Here is a 27,536-nt window from a genome sequence, read left to right as displayed (position 1 = left end):
CCTTATAATGACAACTTGACATTGACATAAAGACATCTTCTGGTAATGTCATCCTGGTTAATGTCAACTTGTCATGACAAAGACAACTTCTGGTAATGTCACTTTGATTAATGTCAAGTTGTCATAATCAAGACAACCCAAACAATGTCAACTTGTCATTACAAAAACTGAATGACACTTAATGACAGCAGTCATAAATGTTTATGACATGTACATAATGTTCATGACAAGTTCATGGCCGTGTCATATCATAGTTATGACAGTGTCATGTCACTCTTATGTAGATACCTTCAAGTAAAGTACTACCATTTTCGGTATGTTACTGTGTCCCTTTGCTGAATCTGAACTAACCCTTTAAAACACTAAAGTCACACAATAACACAAACTAACTAACAGATGGAGGCAGTGGTAGACCAGCAGCTCCTGTGTTCCCGTGTACAATTACTGTTTTTATCAATGGAGGCTGGGTTTAAAGTGAACATAGATAAGCACTGCAGAAATTAAGGTATTCTCAACCAATCACTATGAATTCTGCACAGCCTTGCAATTTTCTCCAATCACTGCAACTCTACAAATTTGACCAATCATCATAGTTTCCTGTGAATTTCAGCAATCAGAGCAGTCCTCTGTGTAACGTCATAAAACTCTTTTCCTTGTCTCTGGTTGTCAAGATATAGACATTTGTACCAAGGACACTCACTGCTAAAGACTGTGCAAGGCTTTCGCATCAACACGGGGGGTCAACTCTTTTGGACTGTGTGCAACATTGTGGCGTAACACAGACGACACTGATTGATTGAACACTTTTCTGCCACAAAACACACCCAGAAAATGGCTGACATGTTGACAACAGACAAGATAAATCACCATGACGGGGTGCATCCAGATCACATTCTCACTCTGACCTGCTCACATATGGACGTTTGGTCATGGACTTTCTTTTTGGACCTTTTATGTGTTTAGTTCTTATTGGATAATTTGGCAAAGATTTAGACACTCAGACTCTTCCTGTGAGTCACTGTTGCAGTTTTCATTCTGCTGATCCAGCATATTCATATGATAAATGTTTAATTTGATGCCACCAGCATTTGCTTGACGTGTCCTCAGGTATGCAGCAGTAAGACTGAGCTGAGTTGCTGCAGGTGAAGTTTTCCAACTCAAAATGGCTGCTGAGTGACTAATGGATATTCAGAACAGAGCAAGGGAAAATAAATAAATAACTCCACAAAAAAGGGGAGCAAAATAAAATCAGGAGGACTCAGGATATTGGTGAACCTGCAGGATGTGCCGGGCTGATCCTGTTTGTTTTTGCAAATGCAAATATTAAAAAACACTGATGTAAGGCGGAGAACAAACACACGTGTTTTGTGGCGTGATGAGATAAAACCAGGGGCTTTAATATGGAAAAACAAAATCTCATCAGAGAGCAAATCAAAAGGAAAAGCACACCGAAAGCAGCAGAAAGAAAAAGTTGAGGAGAAAAAAAAAACAGCTGCAAGGACCACAGCTTATAAATAAATATCATATATGTGCGTGAGTGTACCATCAATATCTTCTCTCTCTCCTCTTCTTCCTTAGATCTACATCTTTGAGAACAACATCTACTACCAGTCAGACGTGAAGAGTAACTCTCTGAGAATCACCTCCTCTGGGATGGAGGGAGTCATCTTTAATGGACTGGCCGACTGGCTGTACGAAGGTGCGTTTGTGTCTGACAAATGAGATTTTTCAACCCAGTCACAGGAGGAAAATGTTGGCATTGTATGTTCGTGCAAACCTCGAGTATGTTACATTTGTACGTTTCATATCAACTGTCCTGAAGTGGCATAATATATGAGCTGACTTTGTCACCTGGACGTGGACGTGTGATGTCTTGGCGAGACACCTGCCAAGCTGCAGACTGCTGCTTGAGACCAATAACCAACAAAACCAGTTGTGTGTCCGAGTCACTGCCGTGTTTCCAGCAGCTTTCTAGGCTCCAAATGGCCCACTGATTGTACAACCAAATCCAGGTATTTTACCACAGTGTTGTTGGAACATTCAAATTTCAACGTATCCCCTAATGTACAAATGTAATATGTCCATGGTTTGCAGAAATGTACAACACCAACATTTATTCTTCTCTATTGGTTTGTGTTTTTTAAGGCTTAATATCTATAAATTTGATTGATTGTAGGCATCAAAAATGAGATTGTCAGAGATTGTACCAATGTATTGGTCACAAAAATTAGCGCTTATGTGTATTTATTTGTAAATGATTTAATGGTGTTTGAAACAACAGTCTGAGTCGTCAGTGGTGGAATGGAATTGCACACTGTAGCCTACTTTTGACACAAAATTTTGACATACTCATACTTTACTCGAGTATTTCCATCTTAAGCGTCTACATACATCAGCTTCTCTGCATTTATTTGACAGTTGTGTACATAAAAAACATGATATTATGCAGTATTGTACTAGTAATCTAAACAAAGTATTTCAACATTCAGTGACGATATAACACTTTGAAAAAGCCATTTGCATACTGAGTACTTTTGTTACTTGATGTACATTTTATTGAGCTTTACTTTTACTTAAGTAACATTTTGAATTCAGGACTTTAACTTGTAAAGAAGTTTTTTTGGAGGTACTCCTGCCAGCTTCTCTTAAGTACCTTATAGAACCCCTCTTCAAAAAAAATCTGAACTATCCCTTTAAGTAAAGGATTTAATGTTACACCACTGTTAGTCGTACTCGTCATGTAATGAGCAGTGTTTTTTCATGAATCTCTTGATGATAAAAAACAACAACCTGCTGAACAGGTTTATACATTCTGGTGTCTTCAGGCTCCAGTCTGGAAGCTTTTGTGTGACTCAGCGCTTGAGGATGTAGTTTCAGGAGTACACTGTGCATCCTCTGTTCAGCTGTTTCAAATGTTTCAAAGATTTGTCTTTTGCCTTAAATGAAATGCCGCCGGGCGGACGAGACAAACCCTGCAGAACGGCGATGAAAAATCAACAACACGCCTCTACAATCCATTAAGTCGCTTTGCAAACAAATTCAGTAATGTGGTGATGGTCCCTGCACAAACACAGAATGGGGCAGATGGGGAACATTATAGAATCATTTCTGTTTGTAGATTTACTGCGAGCTGTGTGTGTGCTTTTTCCTTCTGATTTGCATTTACTTTAGACTGTAACCATTTGGCTGATGTTTTGACAGTGAAGGAAAGAGCAGAATAAATCCCATTTCATCAATAAACTGAGCAACCAGGCAGCCTTTTCCCCGTCAAAGTGTCTGTTGTCTGATTTTTATGGTATTTTAAACCAGTTTGTATGTGATTTAATCCAACATGTAGTGTCCTACAGAGAAGCATTTGACTGCAGATGATCAAAAAACACAAGCACATATGTCGGCATCTCTGAGCGTTATCGAGTCAGAAACGGAAGAAAAAAGGATAAACTGTGACACAAATGTTGATTATTTGTGTGCTTTTCTTCCCAGAGGAGATTCTGCGCTCACACTTGGCTCACTGGTGGTCGCCTGACGGAGAGCGACTGGCTTTCCTCACCATCAATGACACCTTGGTTCCCAACATGATTCTGCCCCAGTTCACCGGCAGCACCTACCCCAAAGGACTGCAGTACCCTTATCCTATGGTAAGTCTGCTGCAAGTGGATTGTGGGAAATAAAGTCCTGACATCATGCATGAAGTTCCAGAGAAATACGAAAAAAAAAACATTTAACAGTTGTTTCCTGCCTATATTCTTACCTGCGTTAATTTTGTTAGTTTCTATCATTAACCAAGCGCAAGCTAGTTTGCAGCTAATCATGCAAACTATTGGACCAATCATCCTAATATTTTGCGTTCACATTTATGAGTGTATGCTCAGTGATTCACCATTGTTGAGAAACCTCTTTAATTGACTGTTTTATACCGTCCTTGACTGCTGACTCATCACTCCTATTAACCGTGGCTGGAAGTTTTACGGAAGTTGGCTATAAACAACAACCTTACCGTCTGGTACAGGCCGCGTCTACTCAAATCGCAACCCAGTTTAGATCGCCACGCCCACTTCCGCATATGCAGAGCCCTGACGGAAAACTGCGACCACCTCTGAGCTACCGCAAATAAGGGCTAGTCAGTTTTGGTTTACCCCGTTACATCAATATACAACTACTTGTAAATTTAGTACTGCCGCAAATCTATTAAATGACTACTTGACTACTTATCACCGCCACAAATATACGCTACATTCATAACACTAGAACGCCCCACAAAACAGCTGCTATCACGTTAGTTCAATGAAATTGGTCTTCTGTTCTGCTAGATCTATCCTTCGGTAAAGTTGACCAGATGTAAAGAGGTGGACACATATGGATTCGCACGGGGTAATCGTGATCTCCGTCTGATTAAACCACGGATGTATGAGGAAATAAACTGGATTTGCGGTAGCTCGGAGGTGGTCGGAGGTTTCCGTCAAGGCTCTCCGAATGCGGAAGTGGGCGCGGCATTTCTGCCACATGGCTTCGTACCCCACCAGGAGCGTTTTGCTTGCCCGATATTGTAGACTTACAGATTTCGTTCATGTTATCATTTTTCTTGATATCTGTGCTTCATGTACTGCTTGCAAATTACATGTCATATCCAAGTCCTTCTTTCCTTCCGTGCTAAAAATTACAAATAAGTCCCAACGTTTGATTTAAACGCAGACGGCGCATCTCTGATTTCTTCCTTTGGTGCCTCCATCTTTGTTTTGATGAACTTCTTGCCAAATGTACAATATCACCACTCAGAATATTGCGATACTGATTTTTTTCCCCACCGCTAGTGCGTGCTCTCATACTAAGAAACCCCAGAAACTAACTCCAACGTAGAGCTAAAACTTGGATTTTCTTTTATTTAAAACAAATGTGAAATTTGTCCTCATATGAGCGGACAATTTAAATTAACTTATACGGAGTCAAAAGTTGATAAATTAGTGGCGCCCGCACCTCATGTATGAAAGGCTGAGTCCTTATCACAGCATTTCGGGTCTGACTTAGACCTGTGGCTCTTTGCTGCACGTCATCCCCTCTCTTGCCTTTCATGTCTATCTTCAGCTGTTCTATTAAATAAAGGCAAAAGCAAAATAAATAAAATTAAAAAAGGTTGATACACGAGTATTTATTTGGGTTTAAATTGAGTTTTTCTCTCAAAGACACACATTTTCTCCTGATAAATAGTGCCAAATTACAGAGTTCTTCTCAGGAAAACTTCAAAGCAAAAGCATGAGACATCAGATATGTAATTAATTTTAACCTGTAAAATTAACTGCCACTGATTTTTTTTCCTGCTTTAATTGAAAAAAAAAAAAAGAAAAGATTAAACTAAAACATGCACACAGGAGATTCAAAATGTAATTTTCTAGCTGTAGCAGTTATAAACTAAAATTATATTAACATTCTGAGAACAAACTTGCCTCTGGCTCACTCACAGAAATGGTATAGTCATGTATTGATTTCCAAATACATGTGATAATAAGATTCTAATGTGTGTTTGACACTTTCAGGCCGGTCAGGCGAACCCTGCCGTCAAGCTGTCGGTGGTCAACCTGTTCGGAGCGACACACACTCAAGAACTGCAGCCTCCTGAGCAGCTCAGGCTCAGGTGACACACACACACACACACACACACACACACACGAGAACATCAGCAGTAAAAACAAAGACGCAAAGTCTGACTGTCCTCTCTGCAGGGATTTCTACGTCACCATGGTGAAGTGGATCAGTGATACTCACCTCGCAGTGCGGTGGGTCAACCGACCCCAGAATGCTTCGCTGCTGACGGTGTGTGACGCGACCCTTGGAGTCTGTCTGCAGGTGGGTGACACTGCTGACTATGTGACACTGTGTTGTTCTCTTGCATGCAGATGGACTATCCTGTATAGCACTTATTTGAAATTTCCTCAGCCACTCAACAGCATGTATATCGTGTAAACGTGTTTCAAGTTGGATTTTCTTGTGTTTAATTCAGAGACACGAGGACTCTTCAGAGACGTGGCTCTCCCTGCAGGTAAACCTCAATACAGTCCTTCCTCATAACATCACCGCACCGACTTTATATACTGTGTTATGCTCACAGCAATATCTATATGTGACATTATTAAGGGAAGAACAGAGCGGGAGGCATTCATGCATAAAGTGTGTCACCTCTGTTTGTCTCTGCAGAGACAGGAGCCGCTGTTCTCCAAGGACAGGAGCAGGTTTTTCCTCACGCTGCCCGTGAAACAAGGAGGTCAGGGAGATTTCCACCACATCACAATGTTCACCAAAAAGGTGACTCCAGAAGGACTTTTTGTTGTCGTCTCCGTGCAGAAAATGCGTCATCTAATAAGTGACTACACGAAGCACAGCAGCAAAGGATAAGTGGTGTATTTTATTTTCTGGTTTCAGTTACGAAGTGATCAGGACGAAGTTCGACACTTGACGTCAGGAGACTGGGAGGTGACAAAAATCGTAGCGTACGATGAAAACAACCAGGTCATGTACGTCTTGGTTTTGCTTCTCACATCAACAAACCACTTTAATCAAATTGGTAAAGTAAAAAAAAAAAAGTGCTTAAAGGGATAGTTCAGGGACCGGTTGCACAAAACTCCTTAAGTTTTCTCCTTAAGTATGATACTTGCGAGCCCCGGGGTTCATGACTGTGTAAATCTGTGTTTACTGTTTGTGCCACAGTAGCGAAGAGAGTCGTGAAGTCAGACGTATAATGGATCTCTGACCTTGTCCTACTTTAGCTGCTCTGCTTTCTCCCCACACAGATACTTTCTGAGCACAGAGGACTCTGCACAACAGAGACATTTATACAGGTAAAAATACCCTCAACAAATTAATCACTGTATTTTTAAAAGTCGTTTGCTCATTATTTCTCCAGCGGTTTCCTCTGTTGTGTGTGATGCATAATGTTGTGTCTGTCCTCCGACAGTGTGTCCACCCTCGGCCTGTTTCCACGACGATGCCTCACCTGCGGACTGAAGGAGGACTGTTCGTTCTTTGACGCCGACGTCAGCACCGATGCACAGCACGCTATCCTGCACTGCAGAGGTCGGGGACAGTCAAAGAAATCAGCCCAGTGACCAGAAGAAAATGTTGGCTTTTAATGTTTCTGCACACCTCAGATATGTTACAAGTATCATATCAACGTTCCTAAAGAGACATAGATCTGATTACAGAGCCGGCTGCCAAGCTGCAGACCACACATCCATACCACCAACCAGCGGGGATTGTTTTTGAGGGAGACATCACTACTCTTCCAAAGGCAACTGTGCTATCCAAAGCATTTTTTTAGTGAGTCATCACTGCATTTCCAGCAATGATTGCGCAACTAAAGGAAGGTGTTTTTTGTGAGCCATTGCTGCTTTTCCAACAGCAATAGTGCACACAGAAGCAGGTGGTTTTTAGCAAGTTATTGCTGTATTTCCAATGGCAAATGTGCCACCAATAGTGGGCGTTTTTTAGTGTGACATCACTGCATTTCCAACGGCAATTGTGCCACCAAAAGTGGATGTTTCTTAGCAAGTCATTGTTGCATTGACAGTGGCAAATGTGCCACCAATAGCGGGTGCTTATTAGTGAGACTAGTGAGATTGTGCCATGTAAGGCGGGTGTGTTTCAGCTGGCCATTGCTGCATTTCCAGCAGTGATTGTGTCACCAAAACTGGTGGTTTTAAGCCAACTATAAATGGGTTTTCTGCCCTACACATAACCTCAAGTTACCAACAGCATTCTTGGTATGTAAAGAAAAGAAAAGTTTCAACATATCACTGACATAATAACATACAAATGTTGCATATCTGTGGTTTGCAGAAATAACGCACAACATTTATTTTGGTGAATGGGTTGAAGAAATGAAACATGCTATCTCCTGTGTCTGAGTCAATCTAGTAGATAACAAGTGATTATAAAATGTGTTATTCTTTCCAGAATTAGGGTAGTATAAGCAAAAGTAGAAATGCTATGTAAACCTCTGTATTAAAGCTCAAGCCTTACTAAAATGAATGTTTAGTTTCCTTTACCAAATACTTTCTGAAAGTTAATGTAGTTTTTGTGACATGTTATGTAAACATTTGCATCCTCTTGCCTTTTCCATTCAGTCTAGTCTTCCAGTTTTAAATGACGGCATAATGAGCAGCCTGAAACTGTGGAAAAATGTCTCTTAACCTTGCACAGCTAAAACAATGTTTTATTCCCTCCCTTTGCAGGTCCTGGAGTTCCAGCTGTGCTGCTTCTGAGTTTCGATGACGTGGACTGTGAGTGGTCTTTATTCTCCGTCACATGAAACCACTTTGTGTTTATGTGATGTTTATGTGGGCAGGCAGATGTGCCTTTCCTCGAAAATGGAAAGCAGTGTGCAGCAATTAAGCATCATCATCTCATTTGTATGAAAACATCAGCAGCTGTTGGATCTGACGCCGTGCCAAACCGCACAGGCAATTTGGGCATTTCAAGATGTGTTTTGTATCGCACTTTAAATATTCATCATCTATTCATCTCCACAATTGTTTATTTTAAGATGGCGAACAGTTGGTACTCCTGTGCACGCTCACAAAGAGGAAAATTACGTTGAAAAAAATCTGTGAAAATATGACAGACTGCTGATTCATATCCAAGAAACACTCAGCTCCAAGGTGATGCAGCGAGAGCCTCAGATATTGAAGAGTACAGTACGTGTACAGTATAGAAAACCTGCCGACTGTGGATTAGTGGTTATAAAATAAAAATGGAGGCATGCCCTTCCATCGCTGCAGCCTCTGCTGAATATTTTATGTGATGTTATCTTGTCCATATTGTCTTTGTTCTTGTATCACTGAGAGAAAACATGAACACATGAGAAGAAATATCAATGTTTAGGCTTCACACAAGTAATAAATACTGATCCAGTATCGTCCACAAAAGAAGTTTCAATCTCTGATGATTTTTCATTTCACAGCGTACTTCATCTTAGAGAACAACCTCCCTCTGCGGTCGGCGCTGGAGACTAAAAAGAGGATTCAGAGTGAAATCCGGATGATCGCTAATGACAACTTTGGTACAAATAATCTGCACTAATGAACGATATGAGTGTGTTTGCACCTGTCTGTCCTCTGCTTCACCTCTCCTTCAGCTAATGTTTCTGCCTCGTCCTCCCAGAGCTGCCTCTGAAGCTCATCTATCCTCCTGACTTCTCCGAGTCCTACCTCTACGGCCTTCTCCTTATTGTGTAAGCCCATTCCACTTTATTACATTTACATTTTTGTACCATTTACATTCACCGCAGCACCGTGAGCTTCAGAGGACGGCTCAAAGTGAGATGCTTCTTTTTCTACAGGAGTTAGAAATGGAAATTAAAAGCATGTTAGATGAGAAAATGTAAATGTAGCACAACGTTTCACAGTTTAAGAAACTTCTTGAATGTCCTATCACCTTTTCTGCAAACCACATTTCATTTCCATGTTTTATAAGTATCATATCAATGGTTTTAAAGTGACGTAGTGTCTCAGCTGACTGCCTTCGTGATGAGGAGGGATGGTGTGGCACCTACGCAAGATGCCTGCCAAGCTGCAGACCAGTGTTCTAGAGCAACAACCAACAAAACCAATTGTTTGTTGCTGTGTTTCCTGTGGCCCTTCAGCCCCCTAACGCTGCTGTTTTTTAGGGAAGGGCTGCACCTTTCCAGAGGGTTTCAGCCCCGAAACATTGATGTCATTTTGTAACCTGTCGCTGTGTTTCCTGTGGCCCTTTAGCCCCCAAACATTGGTGTTCTTTAGGGACCTGTGATTCTTTTCCAGCAGCTTCTCAGCCCTGAAACATCGATGTCATTTGGTAGCCTGTCGCTGTGTTTCCTGTGGCCCTTTAGCCCCCAAATGCTGGTGTATTTTAGGGAAGGGCAGCTCTTTTCCAGAAGCTTTTCAGCCCCCAAACGCAGATGTTTTTAGCAACCTGTCACTGTGTTTCCTGTGGCCCTTTGGCCCCAAAACACTGGTGTTTTTTAGGGGAAGGGCAGCTATTTTCCAGAAGGTTTCAGCCCCCGAACATTGATGTTTTTTTAGCAACCTGTCGCTGTGTTTCCTGTGGCTCTTCCGCCCCCAAAAGTGTGTCTTTTTTAGCGACCTGTGACTGTGTTTCCTGTGGCCCTTTAGCCCCAAAACACTAGTGTTATTTTAGGGAAGGGCAGCTCTTTTCCAGAAGCTTTTGAGCCCCCAAACGTAGATGTTTTTTAGCAACCTGTCACTGTGTTTCCTGTGGCCCTTTAGCCCCTAAATGCTGGTGTATTTTAGGGAAGGGCAGCTCTTTTCCAGAAGCTTTTCAGCCCCCAATCGCAGATATTTTTTAGCAACCTGTCACTGTGTTTCCTGTGGCCCGTTGGCCCCAAAACACTGGTGTTTTTTAGGGGAAGGGCAGCTATTTTCCAGAAGGTTTCAGCCCCCGAACATTGATGTTTTTTTTAGCAACCTGTCACTGTGTTTCCTGTGGCCTTTTAGCCCCCAAACGCTGCTGCTTTTCAGGGAAGGGCAGCTCTTTTCCAGAAGCTTTTGAGCCCCCAAACGTAGATGTTTTTTTTAGCAACCTGTCACTGTGTTTCCTGTGGCCCCAGCTCTTTTCCAGAAGCTTTTCAGCCCCCAAATGTTGATGTTTTTTGGCGACCTGTCGCTGTGTTGCCTGTGGCCCTTTAGCCCCCAAACCATAGATTTTTTTTTCGCAACCTGTGACTGTGTTTCCTGTGGCCCTTTAGCTCCCAAACACTGGTGTTTTTTAGGGGAAGGGCAGCTCTTTTCCAGAAGCTTTTCAGCCCCCAAACACAGATGTTTTTTAGCAACCTGTCACTGTGTTTCCTGTGGCCCTTTATCCCCCAAACATTGGTGTTCTTTAGGGACGTGTGGCTCTTTCTCAGAAACTTTCAGCCCCCAAACATGTTTTTTTTTTTAGCAACCTGTTGCTGTGTTTCCTGTGGCCCTTTAGCTCCCAAACGTGGGTGTTCTTTAGGGATGCATCTCCTTTCCATCAGCTTTTCTGTCGCCAAACACAGATGTTTTCTAGTGACCTGTTGCTGTGTTTCCTGTGCCCCTTTACCCCCAAAATATTGGTGTTTTTAAAGCAACCTGTGGGTCTTTTGGCAATAGCATCGTTTTCAGGTGTTTGCCACATCAAACCTTGCATTCTTTTTACCCAAAATACCGTGGTTACAGGCCCACTGGCTCAAATTTATTTACTCTGGGGAGAATGGTATCTGTGACTGCTGCAGGTTAAGCACAAGGCAATTTACAGAGGACTGTTTCAGTAACTCAGTGGACCATACAATGGGCCAACCTGACTATTCCATCACAAATCTAACCCTTTTCCAAAAAGTGCTTCACATTTACGAAACAAAAAGACGATGAAAATCATTTGAACCAACAACAATGTTTAAAACAAGAGTTTATCGGTAAATAATAAAACAATCTGTTTATTCTTTGTTTATTGTCACAGCGGCAGTGCTCCAGGCGGCCAGGCGGTGACAGAGGAGTTCAGGCTGGACTGGGACTCGGTGCTGGTGGAGTCAGAGCAGGTCATTGTAGCTCGACTCGACGGCAGAGGATCCGGGTTCAGAGGTCAAAGGTGCTGAACATTCACATGTATATGTTTCAATGTGTTAAGTACTTTTAGAAGTCTTTCTTTTGTCTGACTTTCATCCTTTTTACTTGTTGTCACCTCACAGGGTTTTACAGCAGGTCCATCACAGGCTCGGCACAGTGGACGCAGAGGACCAGTTAGCGGCTCTGGAGTATGTGACACATTTTGTCCAGTCTGAGTGCATTATTTTAAGCTCACTGGGAGTTACTTTGTGTCTGGTTTGCAGTAAAAATGTTATTTTTAAAGCTGATTTTTGGCTCAGCTGCGAAGTCGGCAGGTGGCCGCTTGCTCTGCTGCCATTCAGCGGCTAACGAGCGGAGCTACATGCAAACAGCCACCGCTGCAACTAACAGCTTACACAGATCCATTCAACAGCTCCACCATGTACAGTCAGACTCACACGGCTGATTATAATATGTACAGCTGAATTATAGCTCACAACTCGTACCAACGGCTGCTGCTGCGCCGGTGTGTCATGTCTCGTCTCATCCAACAAAAACAAAACACAGATTTCGTCTTAGTTTTTATTATTAAGACCTATCCTTAGCACGTCATCGTCTCGTTTTCGTCAAATTTCCATCATAGTTTTAGTCAATGAAGTCAACATTGTGTATGAGGACACATTGGAATTTTCTCTTTTTTTTCAGTCTTCAGTGTCAGGGTCAGAGAAAACGAGACATTTTACTATGAAAAACTAGGTGTATGGGAAATTTTGATACACTATCATCTCACGTTTTATTGATAAAGAATAAATGATTAAAAAACATATTGGCAGACTAATTATTATTGCAGCTCCAATGCTGTTAAATATTTGTTTAGAGGATACTTTTGGGTGAAGACGACCTTTATTTGTGTTCAGAATAAAGAATATGTTCTGTGCCTAGACAGAAAAGCCTGCTGGTTTCAGGTTGTTAAAAAGTTTGAAAATTGCTCAATGGAACTACTTAGAAGAGCAAAACAAGTTGTGTTATTGCACCGCTTTTTATCTTATTTTTTCTTGTAGAATTACTGTCACACTTTTAGATTGTTACAGACAACAGAAAGTCTTTTGAAAGAGAAACCCTGGATTCAGTCTGGCAAGTTGCAGTGGGTATTGAAAATGAATTTAGTCTGCAGAATAAAAAAGTAAACGTGTGTGTGTGTGGAGATGTGAGGCCTCCTGATTGTCAAGACGAGGAAAATAGATTCTGTCTGAGAAGTACGATTCTTCTCGCTGTCACGGTAAACATTAAAGATCAAGATCAGATTCAAGAATAAAGTGCAAAATGCTGTTTTTTAGGTAACATAGTAGTTGGTGCTTTTTCCCAGCAGTTATTGTCAGTAATTCCTTGTGTCTGTGACCTTTGGCTTCCTCGCGCTGACCACTCAACTCATGTTATGTGTGTTAAAATGAATTCTCTGTGTGCCTCAGGTACCTGGCGAAGCTGCCGTTCATCGATCGCACTCGTGTGGGAGTCTTTGGAGAGGTTGGTCTGTTACACTGTGAATTGATCACATCATTAATCATCATCATCAGTCATTAACGTACACGGGATAATTTGTAAAGACCATAGAAAGGTCTTTAAAATAAACCTAACTGTGTTTCTGCTGTCCTCTAACTCAGAGCGTCTTTTTATATATTCAGGCATCAAAAACAGTTTTCCGTTCCTCCAACAGGACTACGGCGGCTTCCTCACACTGACGATGCTGAAGTCGACTGAGAAGCTGATCAGATGTGCCGCGGCTCAGGCTCCTGTCACTGACTGGTCCATGTACGGTGAGCGAAGAGTCGAATTAAAATCACATATCTCCTCTTCTTTAATTCACACAGCAGGAACATGGAAATATTTATTACTTCTGCCGCTGCGATGTCTTCATCCTACATGCTGTATTGTCTGGGTAATGTGACTTTAATTATCCTATGGTTCCACTTTCGGGAATTCAGGCTTATTGAATTTTTAGAATGAAAAGCTTTCTTCATTTCTGGGAGCGTCGGCCGAGTATTGCTGCTCAGCGGCTGTCTGTGATTATAGTTTAATAGACTGAAGTGTGTCTGTGAATCCTCTGCTTCCTGTGTTTCTAACAGAGCAGGAAAATGATTTAACTCAGTGTTTGGATGCTCGAGGCACACATTTGAAACAGTTTCTCTCATGCTACGTGTAAAAATCTCTTTAAAGGCAGACAGAACATAAAGAATAATCTGTATTTAAGTGTTAAGAGTGTCAGCATTTGTTTTTCTTCCATAAATCTACACATCGTAACCTCTTCTCTCTTCCAGCTTCTGCGTTTTCGGAGAGATACCTCGGCTCACCTTCGACTGAGGAGAACAGATACCAAGTGAGCTGCTTTTACTCATCATCCATCTGCTGCTGGGCTTCGTTTTATTTGATCTTAAGTCCCAGATCATATCTTATCCAGCAGCCAGGTGCATACAATTTGGTGTAGATTCAAGACACAACTCTAAATCAACTCAAAAGAATATAGTTTATGAGAAAATGACAAATCTTTTCTGTTTGCTCCGGTGCCCTGGTCTCGCCCCACTTCTTGTCCCCTTTTGCACTGTCTGACATAAAGCGCATCACTTCTGGTGCACCTGCACGGTAAAGTCGCCACAGACACCAGAACTCCTGTTTACAGAGGAGTACAGAGAGCTTTCCCTGGTGGCATAGACTTAGGGCCCGTCCCAATACCCCCCTTAGCCCTACCCCTAGATTTGCGCGTTCCCGCGAGGGGTAGTGGTGTCCCAATTTCTTTTTGCGTGTAGGGGTAGGGGGCATAACGAGGGGTAGTGGGTATGAAACTAGCCCTTCGGAGCAAGGGATTTCAGATGCTGACTTGCCAGCGAGAGGTAGACTTCGCCATGGCTACCACCAAGCAAGAGATGGGGGGAAAAGTTTTTATTGCTATTCACGATGTCTAGATTGGAGTGGACAGAAAGCTAGCCAGCTAGCTAACATTACCGTTGTCAGGGGGAACTGCCCATTGGTCCGACAGCCCATTGTTCCGACATCCCATTGTTCCGAAATCATCATGATGCCCTGTGGTTAAGGTCTGGTTAGGTTTAGGCACAAAAACCACTTAGTTAGGGTTAGGAAAAGATCATGGTGTGGGTTAAAATGAAAAAGAAAGTGACAAACACATAAGCCGTGAGCCTGCTTCGCCTCAAGCCTTTCCCAGCTGACCCAGAGCCGGTCGCGGCGCACCATCAAGGCAGAAATACGCCCTCCGGGAGCCGTTCAGCACCGCGGACCTTCGGACTAATGGGATGTCGGACCAATGACATGGACCCGTCGTCAGGTTGCTTGTTTGCTAGCTAGCTAGCTAGCACTATCTGGCATCTGTCATCTGTCCTGTTCTGCAAAATTGTCGGATTTTTCACATTACGATAAAACGCCAACTAGGTAGCTAGCAGAAGTCCCCTGTCGTACATATCATTTTGTCGTCTGTCATTCATCAAACGAAGCGTGATGAATACAGCTAACGTGATCGGCAGGATGAACTCCATTGTAGATGCCGGTTGGAAATGTAGATGGCTCGCAGCTTCCTGTTTAAAATAGTTATGTATGCGTGAACGTAACCGACGCGGTGACGTAGTGAGTGGTGTCCCAATTCCTAGGGAAAGATTTCAACCCCTACCCCTCGTTGCTTCATTTCCAGGGCCAAGGGGTAGTGGGCAATGGCTAGGGGTAGGGCCAAGGGCTAAGGGGTAGTGGACAGCGGGGGGTATTGGGATTGGGCTTTAATCAGCAAAGCGTGAACTCGTTTGGCAAAGGCTTAAATGTACACTACACTGCTCTCCAGCTTTAATCTAATCAGTTTATCTGACAAAGTGTAATGGCTGAGTGAGTTATAATACTTGAATTACGTCGGTTAATTTAGCATTTTGACAGAGAAGTTCGTTCTTGCATTGCCACCACCACACAGTGTAAACATATTCAAGTTGTTTTTTAAGAAACAAGCAAAGAATCATGATTTTTATGTAGCAGAAGTTTTCGTTTGGCTTCTTTTCCATCCTGTAAATCATCTGAGACCCCTCAGGTTTATCTAATGACCTTTGGAAGAGGACCTGACCCACAGTTTGTAAATCATTGCCTTGGAGAAATAAATCAGAGTGCACGGGAAACCATGTTGGGTCATATACTTGAATGGAGCCATGACTAAAAGACCACTGGTGTGCAGCTTACAAATTAAAAACTCCAAATATTAGTTTAAATTCCTTAAAAAATTACTTCTCCTCCTACAAAATCTCTCTTCCTTTATGGCGAAGAAGTCACACAGCCTTCTAAATCTCACTCTGCTTTGGTTCTCTTCACAAATAAAAAGGAAAATGTTGCCACCAGCAGTTCAGGCAGTGCTCCAAATCCTGTCCTTTGCAGCAACAAGGAAAAACACACAAAAATGAAAAATAGAAAATTGCCAGAGGTGGAGGCTAAAAAGAAATCACACAATTGTCCTCTACGTGAAGGTTGCAGTCAGAGTGTATTTTTCTAAGTGGGTTGCCTATAACTGGGCCGGCTATTTTTGTGACTCTCACAGCAGGAGGGGACGTGGGGGTCTGCTTTTAAATGACATCCCGAAATGAAGGAGAAATGTGGCACAATCTGATCAGACAATAATCAGCGGGCCCATTGTCACTCGTCCCCTGAGACTAACGGAGCAGCAGACTGGTTATAAAATGTCCAGTTGTTGATGTGTGCTGGCTGACAAACTGGAAAAATCTTCCTGGTTTGAATCCCAGCGGGGGAGAAACAGTGAATGACGAGATAAAGAGGTTGAGATATTCTCTAATATAACAGCTAGCATCCACACTCCCCTGAGCAATACATCTAAATTCAATCTGGCGGCTTGTTGCAGAGAATAAAATACAAGATACTCACCAGCTTCTCTGCAAATGTGAGCGTGAAGTACACATTTTTATTTCTAGTCAGGCTGCTTCACACTGGAAAGGCTGAGTTGCTCTCGAACCATCCGTCCATGACCTTTCCAGGACCTATTTTCTGTCCTTAGAGTTTCACAATCACATCAGGAAGTACTATGTTTGTGTACTTGAGTATTTCCATTTCGTGCTACATTATACTCCTGCTGTGCTACATTTGACAGCTGTAGTTATTTTTCAGATTTAAAGAGTACTTTGACATTTAAGGAAACTCTTATGTCTGGATGATAAATATTAGAATACAGCCGGTTAGCTTAGCTTAGCATGAAGACTGGAAGTCTTTACGTGTGTGTGTCCAAGGCTGTTCATTTAGTCTAAATTACATTTTGAGAGTAACTTGCCCAACACTGTTAACAGCAGGGCAAACATTTGTAAGCAACAATTTTGCATTTTATGGAAGGTTATGCATGGGACTATATCTTGGCTTGGACCATTCACATTCAGCCTGTTCTCATTCCCAACTCGCCAAACAGCGCCACACATTTCCGTAAAAATTAGGTGTTTTACCTATGTGGTAAGTTTATTTTGAAAAAGACTTAATGCTTCTAACAAGCAGAAACTTCAGGCTTGCTTCAAACACAGCCTGGCTATCTCTTTCCTACTGATTCCAGTCTTTATGCTAAGCTAAGCTAAGCTAAGCTAACCAACTCCTGGCTGTAGCTTCTTATTCACATATTTTATTATGCCTCCACACTGGTGATAGCCAAAGCCGGCAGCTCACCTGGACTCAAGAATGAACTGACTACTGATTCCAGTCTTTATGCTAAGCTAAGCTAAGCTAAGCTAACCAACTCCTGGCTGTAGCTTCATATTCACATATTTTATTATGCCTCCACACTGGTGATAGCCAAAGCCGGCAGCTTCTGTACACCTGTCCATCCCTCCCATTCTCGTGAACGCGTTATTTCTTCAAATTTGGCACAAACACTCACCTGGACTCAAGAATGAACTGATTAGAATTTGATGGTCAAAGGTCACTGTGACTATGTGTCCATCTTGTTCTCATGAGCGCGATACCTCAAGAACACCTTGGGGAATTTCTTCAAATGTGGCACAAACGCTCACCTGGACTCAAGAATGAACTGATTAGAATTTGATGGTCAAAGGTCACTGTGACTATGTGTCCATCTTGTTCTCATGAGCGCGATACCTCAAGAACACCTTGGCGAATTTCTTCAAATTTGGCACAAACGTCCAATTGGACTCAAGAATGAACTGATTAGAATTTGATGGTCAAAGGTCACTGTGACTATGTGTCCATCTTGTTCTCATGAGCGCGATACCTCAAGAACACCTTGGGGAATTTCTTCAAATTTGGCACAAACGCTCACCTGGACTCAAGAATGAACTGATTAGAATTTGATGGTCAAAAGTCACTGTGACTATGTGTCCATCTTGTTGTCATGAGCGCGATACCTCAAGAACACCTTGGGGAATTTCTTCAAATTTGGCACAAACGCTCACCTGGACTCAAGAATGAACTGATTAGAATTTGATGGTCAAAAGTCACTGTGACTATGTGTCCATCTTGTTGTCATGAGCGCGATACCTCAAGAACACCTTGGGGAATTTCTTCAAATTTGGCACAAACGCTCACCTGGACTCAAGAATGAACTGATTAGAATTTGATGGTCAAAGGTCGCTGTGACTATGTGTCCATCTTGTTGTCATGAGCGCAAAATCTCAAGAACACCTTGGAGAATTTCTTCAAATTTGGCACAAACGTCTACTTGGACTCAAGATTGGTTGAAGGTCAAAGTTCACCATGACCTCACAAAACATGTTTTTGGCCACAACTCAAGAATTAATTTGCTGATTGTGACAGAACATAAACAAATACAAAACATGATGAGGTTATTAAATATAATGCACTGATAGAGAATTTATCTTCCAGGCATCCAAAGTCCTGACCAACATGAAAGGTCTGCAGGGAGGAACTCTGTTTCTGGCTCACGGCACTGCTGACGGTACACACGTCTCCCTCTGTTCCCCTCATGTGACAGTTTTCATTGTAAGATACAGGCTGTAATTTTCACAGTAACTTGTGATGTGTGTTATTAAAGGTAGGCTGGTGGTTGAGTCCTTTTTTAAATGAGCCACTTCATGATGCAGAGCATGAAAACCTGACCCTGATGAGAGCCACAGCTTTTATATCCAGCAGTGTGAATTAACCCTGTCGACACTTATTAGCATGTCTTGTTTTACTCCACAGCCAACGTTCACTTCCAGCACTCGGCAGAGCTCATTAAACACTTGATAAAGATCGGAGCCAACTATACTATGCAGGTAAATAAAACACAACTTCAATCTGTAACACTGTTTCAGTACACTGGCATATATGTAGAGGTAGTAGTATGTTGCAGAAGATACTTTGCAGTCTTGAATCATGAAGAATATCCTGTTCCAAACTACATTGGGAAAACTGTATTTTTAAGAAAATCACCTCGTAAAAAGCAGTTTTATATCGCCTGTTTTTGTTTCTTTTGTTGTTTTTGGAACAGATCTACCCAGACGAGGGACACTTTCTGTCAAGACGCAGCCGGATTCAGCTGACTCACTCCCTAATTGCCTATTTCCGAGGATGTCTGCTTGACGCATCATCATTACTCGACCAACAACAGCGGGATGACGAGTGAGAGGCAGCGTGGTTGTTATTACTGGACCGTGTGTGTTTAAGAGTGTATGTGCCCCTGGTAGACTGAGCGTGTGTGTGTGTGTGTGTGTGTGTGTGTGTTTTATACCTGTAGCACAACATTTGATGGACAAAACAAGCTTCTTCTCAACATATCAGTTATAGTTTCTATCACTCATCAGCTCAGTAGAATAAAGCTCCTACAGTCGGCTCTGCTGTCAGGTGTCATGATGACAATAGAGGTCTATCAGAGAGATGTTGAGTATGTGAAATGTTGCCTCTGTCTCGCTGACAGAACATTGAAAGTGTTAAGGTTTTTGGTTTGATGGCGAGATTTTAAAATTCTGCAGAATGTGGGGGAGGTTTGGAAGAGGAGGTCATAAAATCTGAAAAGTGATTAACTTGCACAGGAAAGTACATCTGTGACCAAAACAACACTCCCAGCTTCTCAAATACAGCAGCTTGGTCAGAAGCCCAATGCTTCAAACTATGACACCCTAGGTACCCCTCTAGCATCAGTTTTGGATCCACAGGGACAGCGGGTCAGTTTCTGCTCGTTAGGCCCAGTTCAAACCAAAGATTTTAGAACATTTCAGAGAAAAGTTGAAGCAGTGTGAGCGGTCTCAAGCCGGCTGATGGTGTCATCTGCAACTCAGCTGGTCAAATCGCCGACAACTGGTTTGGCACGTCACCTGTTTCGACAGCCAATAAGCCTGTAATGGAGATGCTCGTTTTGTTTGACGTTTCATCACTTCTACAAATGCAGCTGTAGCCAGTATGTCACTATCACTATCCTCATTCATATCTTAAGAAGCTACAAATTATATTCAGCCACAAAATAAACCTGAAAAGCTGCAAATCAGAACAGAAGTACAGAGAGTTGTTGCATAGCGATGATACACCATCTCATCGTGTTGCATTGGTGTGAACCGGCAGGTTTTTAGAACGTTGCAGAACGGCGCATTGCAAGTAGTTGCCTGTTTCAACTTATCCTGTTGCGAATGTTTGTTCTGAACTGGGCATTACATGCATAGTGTCTTTTCAAAATAAAAGTCCATGTTCACAGGTAAAGTAGGTTCCATCACCAAAACTACTTCAGGTTTAGGAAACAAAACTACTTGGTTAGGATAACAATAAAGAAGCGGTGGGTACGGTATTAAAAAGTCCATTCTCAAGTAAAAATGCAGTTACTCTCTTAACCCTTTGAAACCGGAGAAAATTGTCTTGATTTGTTTTAAAAACATGGGAAGAAAGCAGCGAGCAATGAAGGACGAAATGACTCCCAAAAAATTTGCAAGAAATTAGTGAAAAGAGAAAATCAAAAACAAGAAAATTTGAAAAAAAACCAAGAAAATTAGTAGAAAAAAAAGTTAAAAACTAACAAACAAGAAAATGTAAAATAAAATAATTATGTAACATCAATTAAAATGTAATAATAATAATAATTATAATATAGTTTTTCCCCAATGTTTTTACAATTTTTTTGTGATCAAATTTTTTCTTTATTCAAGAAATCTTTATACAAAAAGGAGAAAAGAAAATGAGAACAAACGTCCTAAAATTAAAAGCAGATACACTGGAACGTAGCACATAAAATAATTAGCAAGATCAAATAAACAGTCAGCAAATATTTTGTAGGGCACGGGGAAACAGAGATCTGTGTGGGTACATGAGACCCGAAAAACAAGCGTGGGTCATGGGGAGTACCACCAGTTGGTCCAGGAGCTTCTCCTCCATCATGGTCGTTTCTAGGCATATTTTAGGATGACTTGGGGGCAGTTTGACAACCTGCTGTCTATCTTCAAGCCTAGCATAACAAAAATTAATATTAACTACGGGAATTCCATAACAAAATTATTTGCTTATTCTATATAAACTATAAAAACTGGCAAGAAAGAAAAACAAACAGGGGTTATACACGAATTACTGGCATATTATTACATGAGATAGATACAAATTTTGGTGTTACTTTTCATCGATATACGTACCAACAGTGCATGAGAACATACAGATGCTAAAGGGTGCCTTGTGCGTCGACTGCCACTGACCAAGCTACTGTATTTGTTGCCATGGGAACAAGAACAGGCTGACAAAAAAAAAAACAGTCCTGGTTCACTCAAAAGAAGAAAACCAGTGTGTCATGTTAAGTCTTGTATACAAGACAGATACAGATATGGTGACAGATGTGTGAAGTCATTAAACCTTTAATTAGGCAGCAATAGAGCTAAACACGTACAGTATTTATTACACTGTCTCCTTGTCAGTATTAGCTGAGATTTATTTATTCTTTTATTTATTTAACTTTCACACCAACTTTTTTTCTCAAGGTTAAGCTTAAAGGGGCAATTGATTTTTGTTGTCCCATAGCGCAAAATGGTCACTATCGATCTGCAGTAGCTTAATGACATTGTTGATGAATATGTTTGTACCTTATTCTTAAAACAAATCTGCAGCCGATTATTTTTCTTTTTTTTTTTTTATGACGATTTATTGTATAGCTTTGACACCTGGAGTTTGCATTCTGCTGTAATGTACTCATATCTCGTGCAAATGCCATTTCATGTTATAATAGTTGCCTGGTATTATTCACAGTTTAATTTTCTATGGTTTTATATTTTCTACTGGACGCCAAAATGTTCCTGTCCTTCGCTGAAAAAAAAAAAAAAGTATTAATATTATTTTGGTTTTGTAGACTTGATTTGAAACTCATGTCCTAATTTATGAATAAAAAATTTGTCTTGATGAATTAGTGCCATTGCTCCTCACTTGTGCATTTCCACCAGGGATGTCAGTCTCAGTTATTTTTGCTTTTGAAAGGCCATTAACCAATTACTAACCGGTTAGTTTTTTTAAGAAAAAAAAAGACGTGAAATACAAGAGGTTTTTTGGCCGAATGAACGGCGCTGCAAGCTAGCTACCTCCAATTTGGCCACTCCGACAATTGGCTTCAAAGCTCGGCGTGCTTCCAGACCTGGCAACCTGGTCTCACTCCGAAGTCACCGAAATACGGTGTTTGGGCAGTGATTTGCAGCATCCCCCATGTCGGGGAAACACTGCAGGACATGAACGCAAGTAAAGGCAACAAAAGTCCGAGTAGGGCCGGTGGTTGAGTCCAACAAACCCCAATCTGGAAATCCATCGGTAAAAAAAACAAAAAAAAAACTTTTTTTTTCTTCCTTTACCTCTGGAGGCACAGCCCGGAGTTTTTCGACGAAGAGAAGGGCAGGGGCCTCGGTGATTGCTCACGCCCTTAACTTCCGGTGGTGCTCCCAGGGAATTGCCGTGTTGTTTACAAATACTTCGGGTAGAAAACCAGCAGAGTTTAGCTATATTTCACATTTTTCACGTCACTATATCACCGTGTAGACTAATCTGATGTTTCTTAAGTCTATAAACACAATGACTGAACAAACGTTACTATTTCTGTGTGCACGTTTTGTAATTAATAACATGGTTATCGTAGATTAGCTGGGCTAACCGTTAGCTGTTAACGTTAGCCGTTAGCGGTGTCTGTAATAACCATAAACTGTATAAAAAGAAGGTAATAACTCAGTAAAAGGTCCGTGAATAAAATATTTTTTCCAGCGGATATCTTAGTTACAACATGATTGAGCTAGCAAAGCAGTTTTGTGTTGCTATGTGTGGTATTTATTCAGTTATGGGAAATCACGATGTCTAGAAAGCATCAGTGGCTGCAGCTGACAGGGACAGTTAGCAAAGCTAACATCAGGACGTCATCTGTTAAAAGCCTCCCGTTGTCGGATACGACATGAAACTACTCCAGTTAGCTCAATCATGTTGTAACTAAGACATCCGCTGGAAAAAATATTTTTTTTCATGTTGATGAAATGGCGTTTTGGGTGAAGCGGTCGCTATGGACGCGGAGCTCACTGTTTCTGTAGATACACATTTCCTGGGGACACCTGCTCCATTGTGATTGGCTAAAGCGCAGCATCGTTCAAACTCAAAGCCCCCCCCCCCCTAGTCGTCTTTCACACAGGGCTGCCGACAGATTCTACAATGTAAACTGCAGAAACTGTCTTGAGAGATTAAACAAACCCTAACTTTCACCCAGGAGAGCGACGTTTGTGTCCTGTAAGATTATAATGCCAAGCCCTGTTCTTTTTTCCCAAACCTAACCACGTGCTTTTGTTGCCTAAACCCAACCACATGCGTTAGTTATTGAAGGCAAAAAATATTCCATTCTCAGTGTTGTACCGACGCTTTTATTTTGAAAGAGACTGAATGCAAACTGTACATTACCTGCGAAAACAGAGGTGTATTTTGAAAGAAGACAATGCATGTAACGGGCTGAAGTTGACACGGCATCCCAGGAAGTCAACATTCAACACACCCACGGTACCTTTTACGTCATATCTGGAACTGGAAGGTCCATGACCGAACGTCAATATGTGACGAGGTTGGAGCGAGAATGTGTGAAGCTAAATTAACCTTTAGACCGACATGAGCAACCATTCAGAAATATTCTCAGTTTTTTAATAGTCCCTAATTTCCACCAACTCAAAGTTTTGTTTGGAAACACTCCCAAGTTATAGTGTTACCCAGGAAGCAGTGCAATAACAGGCATCATAAAAAATGTCCCTCATATTTGCAGACAATTAACTATCGGCCATTAATCTCAGTGATAAGAGGCCTGATGCTTTCAGAGGAGCTCACACGTGCTCAGTGTCTCGACTTTAATTTTTAAACCATTAATAACACATGAAAAGAAAAACTGTCCATCTCAGATTGTGATAATCCCCGAACGCACAGCTATCGGTTGCCATGCCAACGTGTTGGGTAGCCTCGGATACTCTCGGGCTGCTGATGCAACGTCTTCAAAGGCGTGTGTCTGCTGAGCCGCAAAGAAACCCACCCGCTGAAGCGTCCCACTGCCTGTGCTCTGTAACATTTGACGCCACCATTGAGGCCAATTTATAGAAGCAGTCTGTGAAGTCATGGTTATTGTTTCTTTTGGGGTTTGTTCTGTGAGTTTGACTAGATTTTTTTTTTTGTTTTTCTGGGGGGAATTGCGGGTGAGGGGGGGATTAAAGAAAAGCTTTCTGTATTTATTGGCTGTTTTGATATTAAAGAACAGTGAATAAGCCACGAAGCCTTTTATGAGTCTTATTTTGGACGCTTTTAGGAACAGAATCCTGGATTGTTGTTGACATTTATGTGATTAGATACTTATATCCTTAAGTTTCCCACTTCCTAGTGCTGAGAGTTGCTCCTTGTGATGAAAAAAAATCTTATATATCTTACTCTAAATTCTTATACAAACCTTTATTTAATCACTGAGATGGAGATCTAATTTTCAGGAAACCGCAGCGTATAAATCAGTGATCAACAAATCTTAAAAATAGCCTTATAAAAGTAATTTAATACAATAATAAGGCAGTTAAAACAAGCTGAAAAACAATCACGATTGGAACCGCAGTATTACACAGTTAAATTTCTTCCAAATACACTATAGACACATATATGACTTCATTTATTGTTCACATTATCAGTTTGCCCCTCCCCTCCTGTCCTGCAGGTGTTTCCCATCTCCAGTCATCACCTGACTCCCTCACCTGCTCCCAATCCGCTCGTTAGTGTCCCAACCACCATGCATGCTCACCACCCTCCTTCAGTTCTCCACCAGATATGAAGCCTCTTTTTCCTGAGTGGCCCTTTTCTCACCAGTTTAGACTCAGTAAGCATTCATTGTGTCCTTATGCTGAAAAGTGACAATGGCATATCCTGCTGTGTTTGTTGCAATCCAAGCAGGTATTTTTTTCACAAGAAGCCAGGACATTTCCAGCCGTGTTAGTGGCGATAAACGCATAAATTTTAATGAGTGTTTGGGACATTTTCAGGTGTGTTTCTTGTGACCAAACTGGGCATTTTCTAAGGACAATTTCCAGCCATGTTTATAACGGCAAAAGTGTATATTTCTTTTAACACAAGGGACATTTCCAGCCGTGTTTGTTGTTGCAAAAGCAGATATTTTAGCAAGAGTTAAGGGGCTTCTGGCCATGCATGTAGCAACAGAAGCGGGTATTTTTTAACAAGAGTTCAGAACATGTCCAGCCGTATTTGTGCCGAAAAAGTGAATTGTTTGGGACATTTCCAGCTGTGTTTGGAGCAACAAGTGTTTTTTTTTGTTTTTTTTTGTTAATGGGGGTTCGGGACATTTCCAGTCATGTTTGTAGTGACTAAACTGGGAATTTTTTAACAAGAGTTTGGGACATTTCTGGTCGTATTTGTAGCAACAAAAGCAGCGATTTTTTTTACGACAGTTTGGGACATTTCCAGTCGTGTTTATGGCACCACATGCGGGTATTTTTACCAACACATCAGTGCATTTCCAGCTGTGTTTGTAGTGACCAAACTGGGCATTTTTTAACAAGAGTTTGGGACATTTCTGGTCGTATTTGTAGCAACAAAAGCAGCGATTTTTTTTACGACAGTTTGGGACATTTTCAGTCGTGATATTTTGATGACAGTTTGGGACATTTCCAGTCATGTTTGTAGTGACCAAACTGGGCATTTTTTTTATCAAGAGTTCGGGACATTTCTGGTCGTATTTGTAGCAACAAAAGCAGGGATTTTTTTTACGACAGTTTGGGACATTTTCAGTCGTGTTCATGGCACCACATGCGGGTATTTTTAACAACACATCAGTGCATTTCCAGCTGTATTTATGGCAACCAAACGAGGTATTTAAAGCCAAAACCTTATGTTTTCCTAACACCAAGTGGTGTCTGTGCCTAAACCTAACCACAAGTTAACCACAGCATTGTCCTTGTTAGCAGAAAAGCCAACATTTATTCTGGCGATGGGTTTGCAACTGTTTCTTGTGCACCAACTCCAAAAACACAGTATACTACGGGCCTAGATGTAATAATGGAGTAGGGACACTGTGCTGATGCAGGTGTGCTCGGCAGCTTTTGTAACCTGCAAGTTCTGACTGTTTTTGTGTTGATATAATCATGCAAGGGCTGTTTGTTGCACCCAAACCTCCACCTTATGCATTAAATTTTTGGTATTGTCAAGGGGTTTTGTTCATCCAGCACAATCCACTCAAATAATAGAGCCTTTTCTGCCAAATCTACCTGTAAAAACCACCTGTTCTGACCCTGCTAACGCTATTCATTGATAGCCTTTATTCTCCCTTTGTCGTACTGAGTAGCTGCTGTTTTTGCCTCGCAGCATGTCATCCTGTGAGCAGTGTGAAACCGCCTCACCATCATGTTCTTTTTCAACCCAATCTGAGCAGAAAACGTCATGAAATAGCCGACAAGAAACATTTATCTTTCTCTCTGTCCTTTGTGACCTTTATAAATCCCCTGTCCATGCCGCCTAGACTGTGTTCAAATTGAGCCTTAATTACATCAAAGCAATTACAGAGCCAATATGAAGGCCGCATCCGCTGAGGAAGGGGAGGAAAAAGTCCAGCGGTAAACTTTAGAAACTATGAGTTAAGACCTGAAGCTGGAAATAAGTCTGTCTCTGGTGGTTCTGCACAGAAAATCGTTATAGGATGTTTTTGTACATTTTGTACTGGAGCAACATTTTGTACTGCAGCAAGAGAAATCAGCATTAGTTTCAAACCAGCTTTGCCTCAGAGCATCCACAGTAATTAGTCAACGCAAAACACAGGTTTTAGCTGCACATTGAACTGGAGCTATGCAGAGAGACAGTCAAAAACATGCATATTTTATCATTTATTTGGTCAGAGTTGTTCACATGTTTTTGGCCAGATAGTGCATGTATGTGAGAGTGTGTCTGTGTCTGCGTGTGTGTTTCTAACACTTGAGCATGTCATCTACCTCAGGGCCAAGCTGGTGGCCTCGAGATTTCTCCATTCATGTCTTCTTTTCTGTTATCGTCCCTTCAGTGTGGATGTAATGAGCTCTCTCTCACAGTAACACCACACTGCCATCTAGTGGTGGAACACCCACATCTCACCCGAATGTAACCGCGTGTGAGCTAGAGGGTTAAGCCTTTGAAAGCTGGAGCGACATCACTTTTGCTGTGCTGCTTTCAGGCGCCTTTCGCAAGAATTTTAACCTTTGAAGCCTGAGCATGGGGGAAAAGGCAATGAGCAACTTGGTAAAAAAAAAAAAAAAAAAAAAAAGTCCCAAAAATTGCAATAAAAAAAAGAAAAGAAATTGATTTAGAAAAAAAGGCAATGAGCCTAAAAATAAAATAAAATAAAATTGAATTAAATTAAATTAAAAAAGATAACCATTGGTGAAAAACTACATTATTATTATTACATTTTAAAATGATGTTGCATAATTATTATAATTTTTAAGGCCATTTTCTTGTTTGTTCGTTTTTAACTTTTTTTTCTACTAATTTTCTTTTTTTCAGATTTTCTTGCTTTTG

General features: G+C 41.4%; 1 protein-coding gene across 1 annotated transcript in view; it reads left to right on the top strand.

Annotated features, from left to right (window-relative positions):
* LOC126401759 (inactive dipeptidyl peptidase 10-like) overlaps positions 1-21,866 on the top strand; it is a 51,629-nt gene extending 29,763 nt beyond the window's left edge. Inside the window, exons 8-27 of the mRNA XM_050063242.1 lie at positions 1,579-1,699; positions 3,484-3,638; positions 5,532-5,629; positions 5,718-5,841; positions 5,996-6,034; positions 6,190-6,297; positions 6,415-6,506; positions 6,783-6,830; positions 6,947-7,065; positions 8,223-8,270; positions 8,951-9,049; positions 9,151-9,220; positions 11,467-11,595; positions 11,696-11,761; positions 13,022-13,076; positions 13,267-13,366; positions 13,868-13,926; positions 18,420-18,492; positions 18,738-18,811; positions 19,027-21,866. Coding sequence (XP_049919199.1) covers positions 1,579-1,699; positions 3,484-3,638; positions 5,532-5,629; positions 5,718-5,841; positions 5,996-6,034; positions 6,190-6,297; positions 6,415-6,506; positions 6,783-6,830; positions 6,947-7,065; positions 8,223-8,270; positions 8,951-9,049; positions 9,151-9,220; positions 11,467-11,595; positions 11,696-11,761; positions 13,022-13,076; positions 13,267-13,366; positions 13,868-13,926; positions 18,420-18,492; positions 18,738-18,811; positions 19,027-19,161 — 1,812 coding nt within the window. The 3' untranslated portion in view covers positions 19,162-21,866. The remainder of the gene's footprint in view (positions 1-1,578; positions 1,700-3,483; positions 3,639-5,531; positions 5,630-5,717; positions 5,842-5,995; positions 6,035-6,189; positions 6,298-6,414; positions 6,507-6,782; positions 6,831-6,946; positions 7,066-8,222; positions 8,271-8,950; positions 9,050-9,150; positions 9,221-11,466; positions 11,596-11,695; positions 11,762-13,021; positions 13,077-13,266; positions 13,367-13,867; positions 13,927-18,419; positions 18,493-18,737; positions 18,812-19,026) is intronic.
* The last annotated feature ends 5,670 nt before the right edge of the window (positions 21,867-27,536 follow it).

The sequence above is a fragment of the Epinephelus moara genome, chromosome 15 (genome assembly GCF_006386435.1).
Source record: "Epinephelus moara isolate mb chromosome 15, YSFRI_EMoa_1.0, whole genome shotgun sequence".
Lineage (NCBI taxonomy): Eukaryota > Metazoa > Chordata > Actinopteri > Perciformes > Serranidae > Epinephelus > Epinephelus moara.
This window is presented reverse-complemented; position numbering and strand designations above follow the sequence as displayed.